Source organism: Triturus cristatus, chromosome 3_1 (assembly GCF_964204655.1).
Source record: "Triturus cristatus chromosome 3_1, aTriCri1.1, whole genome shotgun sequence".
In the NCBI taxonomy this organism is placed as follows: Eukaryota; Metazoa; Chordata; class Amphibia; order Caudata; family Salamandridae; genus Triturus; species Triturus cristatus.
The window spans coordinates 1,024,064,346-1,024,077,162 of record NC_140583.1 but is presented as its reverse complement, the minus strand read 5'-3'; the positions used below and the strand labels follow the sequence as shown (position 1 = coordinate 1,024,077,162).

General features: G+C 50.5%; 1 protein-coding gene across 9 annotated transcripts in view; it reads right to left on the bottom strand.

The window, feature by feature from the left end:
• The window catches only part of CADM1 (cell adhesion molecule 1), a 641,657-nt gene extending 631,210 nt beyond the window's left edge, over positions 1-10,447 (bottom strand). For 4 of the 9 annotated variants that reach the window (XM_085645724.1, XM_085645725.1, XM_085645727.1 and 1 more), the window contains exon 1: positions 10,309-10,446. In XM_085645724.1, the coding sequence (XP_085501850.1) occupies positions 10,309-10,378 (70 nt within the window). In that variant the 5' untranslated portion in view covers positions 10,379-10,446. Of the gene's footprint in view, positions 1-10,308 lie in introns of all 9 variants that reach the window. The other 5 variants (XM_085645726.1, XM_085645729.1, XM_085645730.1 and 2 more) reach the window with 2 other exon arrangements.
• Between the last annotated feature and the right edge of the window lie 2,370 nt (positions 10,448-12,817).

Here is a 12,817-nt window from a genome sequence, read left to right as displayed (position 1 = left end):
CTCCTCAGTGGATCTGCCTCACATTCTCAGGGAGTCCTGCACAGGTTTCGTTTCAATTGGCCAGTGCAGCATTGAAATGATCACTGTCCCATCCACTCTTACCATTGGCTCTGCTCCGGCCTTGGAACAACAACTCTGTTCTGGTCAAGTAATGGTGGTATGTGTGATGCCCCAAAGCCTGAACCTGTGTCACGCCTCATCCGTGCAACCATGGTCAGTGTGAAGCACCTGCAGGAGCTAAGAACAACAGAATGATTCTAAGGTTTTCGTGGCAGAGTTGTGGAATAGGGCCCGAGTTCTCTCATTAGCAAATACCACTAATTAAGCTACGGGCATTGTCAATGAAGAGTTGCAAAACCTTATGCCATCCACAGTTCCTTAAAGCATGCCCTGTGCTGCAGAGAGCCAGAGCATAAGAACTGAAGATAGCCAATAGGGCTTTAAGAGTCAGGTTTACTTTCTGTTCGACTTTTTTTGCCTCTCATAAAGTAGTGTCAAAAGGTAACACAGCACAAGCGAGGGGATGGGTATGTTACCCATACCGAGTCCAAATAACATGCATGCACACTAAGACATGTTGGAAGGAACATGGACCAATTTAGACAATGGGTGGGCCTGAAGAAAGCCACTGGATCCCAATCAAGAGGCAAGCAGAAACTAAAGCCACCCTGTGTCGGAACGCAAGGCAAGAACCCTATATGGAGTTCCCCCGATGCTTTAAGCTTGTCATACCAAAAAAGGCAGAACCCAAACCAGAACTCGAGACATGGGGGAGCTATGACAAATTCAAACCCGAGACTAGTCTAAAAACAGAATCCGTATGTAAGTAAATGCAGAAGTATGCGCACAAGCCAAAATGGAAGCAAAGTCTTGGCCACAATAAAACTTGAGGCCGAGTTCTAACCCAATCCTGAAACCAGAAGCAAGGGAGAACCACGCCTTGGGTAAGTCAGAAATTGAGGCCCGGCCAGTATCCATCTCGGGAGCCAAAGGCGAAAACATGCCACGATCTGGGAGAGAGCAAAACAAGAGGTCACCTTTAATCAAATCCAAGCAGAGACCACAACTTGTATACGTCGGAACAGAATGCAAAAAAAGAAGCTCATACCAGGGGAAGTCAGTCTAGAAATTACACCTTGAATCAGAGGAATCATTGAGTTGGAGTCATAGCGCGAGCCACGTCTGAACTACATCTAAGGCGCCAAACTTAGATCAAAGAAGGTAGCATAGTCTCGGAATGCCAGAACCAAAACCTTGAGTGGACATCGATAAGAGTAATGCCTGAACGGAAACTAAACTTAGAACACGAATTATGCAGAATCCACAACTAAGATGTCACAAATGGAGGCCTGTAGAGCCCAAAATGGAACCGAAGCCACTACCAAGTGGCACCCTCAACCAAGGTCACCCCAGAACATGATGGGACCCAAAAGAACAATCAGAGCTGAGCCTTGGTTGAACCAGTGCTCTGTGGTGGTTCTGACTCCAGTTTAGACCACCATTGGGTGGTGTAAACTGGATGCGGACCACCAGGACAGCATCCATGGCCTGTTGATGTCCCCCGTATGTTTTGGAGTTCAATTGGTTCCTTCTTAGCAGATTTTCAGGAAAGTCTTCCCTCAACTACTGCAGTATAATATAGTCTATTAAACATACCAGGCGATTACTGATGTGAAATAAATGCTCATACAGAGGAAACATTCACGTAGGATGATGACAAAAGAAAAAACTACATAAGAACACAGTTGTGAAAAGGAAACGCCAAAAAGCTAGGACGACTAAGGGGAAAAAAAAATATGCATTATGTTAACGTAACTCATGATGAATAACCACTGCCTGAGAGTGAAAAAAACGAGCTGCTGCCATGGCAACCAGTAAAGCAGAATACGTGGATGTGCAGTGACAATGTTCGACCAAAGAACGCGCAACGTGCACTGATACAAGGAAGCGGCTCCGCATTCACAGCTTCACACCAGGGTCGAAACAGTGTATAGACCACCTCTCCACTATGTACAAGCAGCTCGCACTGCGTCTGTAAACAACGTGAAACCCTCACTCCCCCAGTGTGAGGAAGAAAATGAAACCGGGGTGTATATCCATGCACACCCTCTCCACGTAAAGACCACGTGTGCCAGAGTATTAATACCATTAACGCTCTTGCAGACAGTTACCATGTAATACACCTTACACTGGGTCTAACTCCACGTAGCAGCTGCCTACAACGGGTCTTGACTCCGCTTAGGCAATCACCGCCATCTGTCTACTTGAGTCAGTTAATTACACTGAGTTTATGTTACACAGAGACACCTCCACAGACTAGCTGCTCACAGAGAGGTCCAAGTAGCAGGCAGCGGCAGGTATGGTCAATGGAGCAGACTTACAACAGGTGTGTATCAGGCCACTGAAATCATGAGATTCTGTGGCCACCATGTTTTCAGCTTGATGATAGATTTGCTGTACTGGACATACAATTCACCATTTGCTGCATAATTTACATTTATTTCAAACAACAACAAAAGATGGTTTCCTAGTGGATCTAAAGTTACTAAAAATGTAGTGGCATGCTGCTATGTACTGGAATGTGCTTTTGCAAAGATTGACTGGTCACCTTTCAGTTGCTGATTGATTTACTTGGGTACTAAGCCGGCAAGGAGGCAAAATATGTGCCCATCGTTTACATGTGTGAAAGTAACAAAATAATGAAACAGTAGATGAACCGCATTATTTGCTTTTGCGTGATGCATAGTTAATTCAACCCTGCTGCATAATTTGTTCCTCTCCTGTTGCATAATGCCAGTTGAGTAATATGCATTTAAAAACAGGGCAAGTCTACAGTAAGGCTTAGTTGCAAGTGAGACTTCCATGCCTCAGTGGACATCAGGTTCACAAAAATACTATAATCTATAGACCTGACTCATTTATCTTTTGGAGTAATGAAGCTTTAGCACAACTCAAATCAGCCTATTAAAGTGGCATCTTTCAAGAAATGCATTACATAACAGGAAGTAGCTGGACTCATTGAGTGCCCTTGCTTTGCCATAAGAGTGGCTCCTTTGCTCTGCATGGATTTGAACTGCTCATTTGTTGCGGCCATACTGATCCTCACTGCAATTCCTGCTTCCCCATTTCAAAATGGCTGAGACTTATTGCGACTTTCCACACAACTGCTGTAAAGGCAGTCCCATCTTAGTCCATCCTCTATTCCAATGACAATGAAGCATGCCACCCTAAGAGACCACTCATGTGGCAGCAAGCTCCCTGTAGCTGAGCTCGCTGGTGATGTGCTAAAGACTCTGGTGTTACACAGAGGAGTACACCCACGTCTCATTCCACCCGTGGACACCAAAGTCTTGCAAGGCCACACAGAGTGAGCAGGCCCTTGACAGTATTTAACTGCTGCGCCTCCTGCTTTTTAGTGGGTGCGCTCCAGTGGCGTTGACAAAGAAATGATGAATCTTTACGGGCTGCTACCTGTCCACTCTTCAAAAAAAACACAAATGATGGACGGAAGGCAGAACAAATCAAACATCTATCCCCAGTCTAGAGATCTGAGTTAAATCCAATGTTCTTTTGCTCACCATGCCAACCCAGTTCAGACCTTTTAGCATGTGTCACCCCCTAGTTGGACGGGTATGCCCAGACACGGGTTCCATGCTCTCCATGCCATTGGAGTCGAGCAAGCCTGGCTGATGAGGGGCGATACCCCAAAACCAGTCCCAGTGAGGTCCTGGCCTGTCAGGTCAGGCTGGACTTTTCCCACTGGGCCAAGACTAATTTGCACATGGCTGGGTTTAAACTGGAATGGCATGGTGAGCAAAAGCACGACAGACTTGGGCCCAGATCTCTGTACTGGGGTGAATGTTTGACATTGTTTCAGCATTTGGTCCATCAGTTGTCCTTTTTGCATCTGTTCAATCTAGACAAGAGTTTACAGCAACCAGCTAACTCCAGGTCATTACAGACACGGTCTCCAAACCCGAACCCAACTCATAAATCAGAGATTTCAGGGGTATTAGTCTAATTAGTTAAAAGGAATCCAAGTACGACTACAAGATCCAGAATGCATCAGGCCATCACACAAAAGTCCAGGACTCAAAACAGTTTGTCACAGCCTAGAATAATGTGGCAAGCCCAGCTGTGCAACCAGACAGCGCCTTGCAACCTTCATGAGCTGGATCAGTAGTCGGTGAGGAGGGCTGATCTGTCTTGACTCCGCCACACAGCAACTTCTGCGGTGTGATCCAGTGTAGACTGCCACCAGACTTGTAAGTGCATCACAACAGTTGAATTTCCTGTACCCATCTATCCTCAGGAGAGAGTAGAGGGATCAGGGCCCCACCTTCTGGTATTGTGTAGATGTGTTGATCGTCAGAGGGCACAGAGTGGCTCCCGATGAGACTGGACGCAAGTTTGACTTTAGGGCGGTGTCCCCCCTCTGGCCCAGAGTTTGGCGAGGCTATAATGAGACTGGTACACATTACAAGTGTGTCTACGAAAGGCAAGTAAAGCTACATATAGTTCTTGCAATTCAAGTGAAAAAAAACTTAGGACTAGGGATCAGTATCCTACGGAAGGCCAGTGACCCATTAGTAATAAGTGGCTGAAACATGTTACAGCAGAGGGGGTAATTGAGATACAAGTCCTCCTATATAACCAATCTTAATTTTTTAACCCTGTGGAGGTGGGGGGCAATAACAAACTGTACAGTCACCCTCTTACACAATTAAAAAAAAATGTTTCTGCAAAAGAGATTCCTCATAATAGAAATACTAGGTTGTGTCAGCGACCCAATGATTAGGCATGGAACTATATAGTGGGTGTGGCATGGCACTATATAGTGGGTGAGGGCAATCAAAAACTTTTTGGATTTTGCAATTAGATTTTGTCACAGCTATTTTACTTATATCTTAAATACATTTTCCATATCCTTTTTCTTAGTTTAGGATTTCCATCTCTGTTATGTAAGAGTAGGGATCAGCCCTTGTGTAGTGAGGAGATTGTGTAGATGCCCCCTGACCCGAGCTGACCTCCGCGGTGCCTGCACCTGGTGGTTGCTCACGTGGTCCTTCGTACAAGAGCCGCCCCGTGACTGCGTGTCTGTTCTGTGAGAAGGAAGCTTGGGCGGCTGTTTCCAAAACTGCACGCGGGCACTCACTTTCCTGCCGCGTCGTCTTTGCTGGCACCGCTGGCTAAACTTAACGCTGATTACGTCCGATAAAAAGGCGAGGCATTCAAATCAAAGCGCAGCCTGCTCTGCTGCGCATGTGCTGTGTGAGGGGCGCCCTTGTCGCCGCTTCTCGTGCTGTGCCTGCAAGGTGCAAATCACGCACTACACCTTTTCACGCGGGCGGAGATTCCATGCACTGCCCATTCCGTATTTGTGCCGGGAACCTCGAAGGAAGGTGACTTCGAGGATCCTTCTATTTGCTTATTACTAACGCTGACGAAAAGATGTTTGCTTTACAAAAGCCAGAACGATTGGCTTTACTAATGCTTGCTCATTTATTTCGCTACTGTTGTGTTGCCCACCACTGCGTGTTGTGGGGGGCGGGGGGAGAATTAATGAACAAATCTCGCTGAACACTGCAAGTTCCAGTAAGCGATCCCGGAGTCAGACTTCGATGTAAATGGACTGACCGTGGACGGTGGCTCGCATGCCGTGGTCACAGCAGAATAAACAGGGACACACAATTAAATTAAATAATGAATGGCGCTAATTAAGGCGGCCGAGAAGGGCCAGCCTTGTTCGTCTGCCGATCTCGCGCCGTTCTCTCCTGGGTGGGGCTACGGAGGAGCTGGGCACAGCACCCGAGAACTGAGCCTCGCTCACAGCCGCTTGCCGCCGCGGTCCTGTGCTACGGAAACACAACCAACCGCACTACGGCAGGTCTGGGCTTCTGAGCCCACCTGGAGGCGCCGGGTGACTTAGGTGTAGCCGGACATGGAAGAGCCACTAAACAACCCCCCTCCACACGTCTCCCCAAACGAATGGGGAACGTCACGTGTGGCAAAAACGTTGCACCCTCACACACACACACTCCTCACAGTGTGAATCACAGGTAGAAGGTGGGGCATTCAGTTAACTCATGTTTCTCCCACTTGCAATGCGCCAATATCTACTGTGACCTACACTTCAAGAGCTCGATTCCTGGCATGGCCTAACCAGCATCCCATCCTTCCGAAGTCGGCGCATCGAGTACCATTAAATGTAGGATTCTGAATTTACTCGGGGCTGTGTACAGCGTTGAGGAAATTCTTGCCTTATGGCACAGACATGAGAAAGAAGGGCTAAGCAGACCCGCAACCACCGCTAAGGTCTGCCTGGAGTCTCAGTCGTGTTGCGCTGCTGGACCACGAGCCTATGAATAACGGCGTAAAATAGTCAGAACGCGCAGCTCAAAGATTGCAGAGGGGGCAGCAAAGAATGGTGGGAGGGTGGACACCCCCACCCCAAGGTGAGCATAATCTATGAATGGTTCATGAACAGAGGGGAGGGCGTGGGTAGAGAGCCCGACCAACCTTGCGAAACGTGATGTACAGAGTAAGGCTCGGGGGCCGGGTGCTCGGGAGGAGCCACGATGACAGTCAATATACAGATTTACAGGATGCTGCCCGGTGAGAGATGTGGTCGGAGGGCGGAGACAGTCTCGGGGAATACAAGAGCGCAGCTGGTGCCCTGGGGGCGCGGGAGATCAGCTGGTGCATCTGGAGGCGGAGCAAGCTTTCAGGCGCATCGGAGGACAGCGTGGAGCCTGGGGGGAGAGGGCTCAGCCGTAACTTGCCCATGAACGGTGGCTGGAAGGGAGGTGGCACTTGGGGGCCGAGAGCTGAGCACCGAGAATAAGTGGATAATGACAGGAGGGCAGCCGAGAGCCTGGGGAGAGAAAGTTCAGCACTGAGATTACAGGCGGAGAGAGGAGGCAAGCCTGCGGAGAGAGGGCAGAGTCCGAAGGATGAGTCGCGGATGGGAGCATCAGGGACGTAGCCAAGCCTCTGCGGTGGAAGCCAACCCCCCTTCAGCCGAATGTCAATAAATATGTGAGATGAGTGATGTGGGAGACACCCCGTCATTTTGCGTTACGCCGCTGGGGAGTATGAACGATAGAGAGGGCGGAGGTTGCTAGAGAAGGGGCCCTGTCCGGACGAACTTAACACCGAGGAGCCCAGTCAGACAGAAGGGTACAAGAAGAGGGGGAGCTATACAAGATTAGTGAAGGGCAGCCTGGGCGGAAGTGAAATAATTGATGGATGGATGCCGTGTAAACGTTAATACATAAAAGTGTTATCGGAAGAAAGGAGGTTTAACAAACTGCATCGAATTAACCAATCACCCAGCAGTCTCTGCTCGTAACAGGCACACGTGACAGGTGTATTCCGCTTGGCTGACAGTAGTGATTTTTTTGGGGGGGGGCGGGGGGGTTGCTCAGCAATGGACTGCAATCTAACCTCAGCATACACACACAACTGGTACCCCGGTTTCCCCAGCAGAACCAAACACGGAGAGATGTTAAAACAGCAGTCACTGCTCAAGACCACAGATAGTTGAAACATGCACCCCCAGTCCTGCAACATAGTCAAAAGCCAGGGTTCACTCCGCGGACGCATCCATTCCCAGCAACAGACCTGTACACCCCCCACACGGAGGTTCTCGACGGAGAAGTAGCAAGCAATGGTGTAGCAGGTGCAGTGGCATCGTGGCCCTGTCGCCTGTTGAAGCCGGATTTCTTGATTCATTTTACGACCAACCCAGCCTGTGGTCGGGGTGGGTGGTTCCTTGCTTACACGCATGTTACACCACTGGTCCAAATTTATTTTATGGGAGGTTTTGAATCGACCCCCGCCAACCTGGCCCAATTCTACATGCTGTACTTGGATCTCCAGTCCGACGATACACCCCCCCCCCCCCCCACCAGTAGTCAATGATGTCCACTCCCAGGCAAACCACGCAGTAACACGAAACGGAATGTCTCTCGGAGAGCCCCATCACGTTTACCCAAGTTGAATCATGAATCTTAGCAACGGAGAAAAAAGCAGCGCCCCGTTAGTTGACGGATTTGTGTGTCCCCCCCCCCCCCTGCATTTAGGAGCGTCGCGAGGCTGGAGCAGGATTAATGAATACACGTCAGAGTCCCCCACGACACACACACAGTGGTGGCAGGCTAACAAAACAAGGCCGGGGAGGTGGCTGGGGTCAGACCATCTGCGAGGACCAGGGGGTGTGGGGGGAGGAGAGCCCTTACGAGACTGGTCTCTCGCGACTCCAATGACAGGAGAGAAATACGGCCCATCACCGAGGCGCGCACCACCCCCCAAACATCACTGGGTGGCGATCTCAGGAAGAGCATACAACCACACTGACGAATGTGACATAACATGTGCACCACGAAGAGTTAAAAGCTGCAGTGTGCTTCACAACGGCCTGTGTAACAACCGCACTCCGGGAGGATAGCCTGCCCGGACCACCTATAGAGCAATGGGTACACTCGAGTAAAGACAGTAAAACCAACTCATCCCCCTCCCCAAAAATACACATTAAAAAGCACTGCCAGATTGGCTACTGGCGTCAACACTGACACGTGATGGGTTAATACGTGTACCAGGCCAAAAACAGAAATACCGCCCACCCAGGAAAAGTTTAATTAAACAGAATCGGGCCCCTCCTACAGCCCCCCCCCCCCATCTACTGAGAAGGGGATGGTCGTGGGCATCCGCTTGCAGCCTGAAGGAAAGAGCATCTCATAAGGAGACAGCACTCACAATGACGTCACGGAGGTAGTAACGCGAAAGGGTCATGGAAACAAGGGAGTGTACCCTATTCATCGAAATTTTTAGAAAAAGAGGAAACCAGCACACCAATGACTGAGGGTTGGGATGTTTGCACCACCGCGTACATCAGTAGTTTGGGGGGGGGGGGGGGGGGTGTAAGGGCCCAGCACATTAGTAGTACTATAAAGAGGGGGGCGGTCACCGGGCACACTAGTGACAGCCCCCAGTGGGTTGCACATAAGTAGTTCTCATGAGCTTGTACACAATCAGTATTGTTGAAGACGGGACACTGCACGAGCCCTTCGGCGTGGGGGGGTCAACAGGTTTATCAATATTTAAGTGGGCACCCAGCACCACTAATGGAGGGGAGTGAGACACCCAACGTATCTCTATTTTTTAAGTGGGTGGATCACCGTGGACTGGGAGAGCAGCCGTGCAGGAACCCGTTGGTATTCTGCAAAGCAGGGAGAGTGGGGTCAAGGAACCCACGCCAGACAGCGGGGCAAAGAGGAAAGCAGCGATCCTGGGGAGTCGCTCAGCACTGGAGGCAATTCCAGCAAAGGCAGGGGTGTGAGGCAGGCCAGGGGCCCAGTCATGCAGAGCCCCCCCACCCCCGTTAGTCAAAGGCCAATAGATATCAGATATGGATGGCCTGGGGCCTCACCACATTCAGTGGGAGGGCCCCATCACTGTGCGTTCAGCCACTGGGAAGAGGGAATCATACAGTGCAGCATGGGGCTCGCAGTACAGCACGGAGGGGGGGGGGGGCACAAGATACATAGGGAAAGCTGAGCTCTCGTGCAGCAAGATGGCACTCAGCATAAAAAGACTTTGAAATGGGTACTACCCCCCCCCCCCCAAGGCACAGGGAGGGTACCCGCCACGGCAAGCATGTGGAGACACCCAACAGTGAGTGGGAGGGTGAGTAATACAAGCTTACTGGAGGCATCACTTCTACGGGCGCAGGGAGCAACTATAACTGTCACGACGCTACCGGGCACACCGGGTCCTAGCAAGGAATGCGAGACAGCAAGCACAGTGGGCACGAACAGCACCCGGCAGTTATAACACTCAGCACAGGAGGCAAAATGGGCGCCCAAAAAAGTAGGTACGTGAAGCCTCAGGCGGGTATAGACGCAGAATTGGAGACAGGAGGGCATCGGGCACACCGTGTAAACAAACAAGACAGCACATATCACAGCAGGCAGAGAGCTCCTCGCACAGGCACCAGAGCATAAGGCGCGTTGAGCACACAGCAGGCACTCGAACAAGTATGCGCTGCAGGCATGGGGTGGGGGCATCCAGCAGAGCATGCATCATCACAGCTGCACCGGCTCTGTCCCCCTACAGAAGCAAACTGTTCCTGCAGCAAGATGCTCCGGGACGGAGCCTGTGGGGATTGGGCTCCCACCTCCTCTCCAGGAGAGCGGGATCTCCGTCCGCTATGCCCGTGTGATTCCTCTCCACGGGGCTCGTCCTCCTGCAGCTTCTCCACCTGTCCACGGCACTGGAGACCCTCTCCCAACCCAGGGCGCCCATTACCTTGAGAGAGCACGGCGGCGCAGCACAGCAGCAGCAGGCGGGAGGCAGAGCGCGGCGTCGGTGTCGCCATGTCGGACTCCAGCGGCAGACTGAGGGCGGCGGGGAAGGAGCCAGCCAGCGGCGGGTAATGAGATGCGAGGGAGCGGGATGAGCGAGGAGGGGGCGGGGCCGGGTCAGAGGGGCAGTGAATGATGCATGAGGGGGCGGGCCTGACGGGAGGAGGGGAGGTAACCGAGGCGCAGCAAGGCACGCCCCTCTGTGTACACTGTGACGGCAGTGGGCGGAGCCAGTCTTGACGGACGGCATATGAGATAAAGAGGCGGAGCTACCTGCGAAGGGATACGCCCATTCCCTATCACAAATCAGGTAGAGCGCAGATGAGGGGCGATGGGAGGGCGGGGATGCCTTGGACGGAAAGATAATCAGGTGAGAGGGGCGTGGCCTTTCGCCTGAGATGGATAATTCGAAGGCAGGGGGCGGGGTCTTTTAGCAGGAGCGTTTCTGAGATTGCAGGAGGCGGAGCTTGGGTGGCTGGTCGTCTCTCAACACTGCAGCGATGGGGAGGTGCTTAGTAGGGAGTGGGAGGACATACGCGTAGGGAAGCCCACCTGCCCGGCGCTCCCTCACTTGGACTGCTAGTGACGTAAGGAAGAAGCTACGAACTGGGAGGTTGTTAATAGTGCCGGAGAAAAGAGGTGAATGAAGGAAAATAGCCTCCGAGCAGACGGCAACGGAGGGAAGGCTGAAAGCGTTCAGGTTTCCCACCTTCATGTTTGACCTGGACTTGTAGTCTCATGTCACAAACTCAGAACTGCAGATCCCACAATAAACGGACCTGATCTGTATTGGAGACTCGGCAGATAACCGCTTCAAGTTTATTTGTGTTTTTATATAGTGAAAGCATGACCCAGCGGCATTTACGAGAGGACGGACTGTAGCAATTTTTCAAGAGCATACATTTCAGAAAAACAACTAAAAAGTGTTAAAACTTAGCCCAATTATCTTTACGTACGAGGGAGGGACTTTATAACGTTAGATGTAGCTGTCAAGTGTCCGAGATCCATGCGTGATGTACTAGTCAAGCCCGTGTTCTTTTCTTTGTATTCTCGGACTTGTCATCCTGTTTTATAATGGAGTAAACAAAACTAAAATACAACAGAGACTTAAAAAAAATACATGCACTGGATCTACACATCATGCATGGGCCTGGGAAAGTTAGCAGGGCGGTCTAGGGTGCCTTTCAAAAGAAGGATTTTAAGTTCCCTTTTAAAAGTGGCGTGACGGAGAGGCATGTGTAGGGAGTTCCAAAGCCTTGTAGCGCCTCCATAAACGGATTGGCTTAAATAATGTTCTGGCTTGAATGCTGGAGGCTCCAAGGGAGGAGAATCTGCATTTCTCGAACTCCATTGATCACCAGAGATTTTCAGTTTTCCAGTCAGCTAGACACCAGACACGTCATGGAGGCCTTTGTGCGAGATGCAGTTTTAAATTGAACTCAAGCTTCAATAGGGAGCCATTTAGGTGTTAGCAGGAAGGGTGAGATGTGGTCAAATTTCATGTGCCCTGTAACGAAACAAGCTTTCAGATGTACAACTGCTCTGAGGAGGTGGGACGAGTTTTTGAAAGTTTGGAGAGAAACAAGTTCACTAAGTGTAGTTTGGAAAGAACAGTGCCTGAGCTGCCTAGTTTAAATCCCATCATGCCCTTGGATGAACTGAGAAGCCTTAGTAAGAATTGAGCTCTCTTGGCCTAGGCAAAGATTGCCTGTGAAGGTTAAGTCCACTTTGGAGGGTAAAGCACAGAGACTTTCATTCTCTTCAATGGCCAGTTTGTAAACCATGGCAGAGAAAGATTTTATCCACTCGTTAACAGGGAGGAAGGCTTTGTTTCCAGTGTGGTTATCATTAATTCTGTTTTAGGAGGGTTAAGTTTGACCTGGTGGGTTGATATACACGTTTGAATTCTTGATCTTCAGGTAGATCTTGATGTCACCGCAGCAGCCCCGACAAGCATTCTGCCGCCTCAAGACCTCTGAGCCTCCACCAGGGATCTCTGATCCCTGGTGGTTGCGGTGGTCCCAGGGAGGCCCGACCACCTTGGTCCAAATTGAGTGGTCAAAAGACCACCACTGCCATGCCCCTGCAAGTCTGGTGGTCCATGGACTGCCACACTTGTAGTAATCCCCTTTGCCATATGGAGGATTCTGTGAAAATCTAAAGAAGTCTGTACCCGAGAAAATGTGAGGGGGGGATTAAGGCGTCTATGGGAATCATAGGGCATACTTAACAGAAACAGAGGTAGCCAGAGCGAACACTTGAGACTCTGTCAAAATCTAACATTTTTGGGGGGAGGGGCTAAGGGATGCCTAAGAGACGATATCTAAAGAGAAGCAGATGGAGTTAAAGGGGTGAAACAGATGGCTTCCAAATACGTGCCTGAGGTGACTTCTGTTGAGACTGATGTTGAGTGAGGGAGAATTGGTCACAGACATGCCTGCTGCACAGACTTG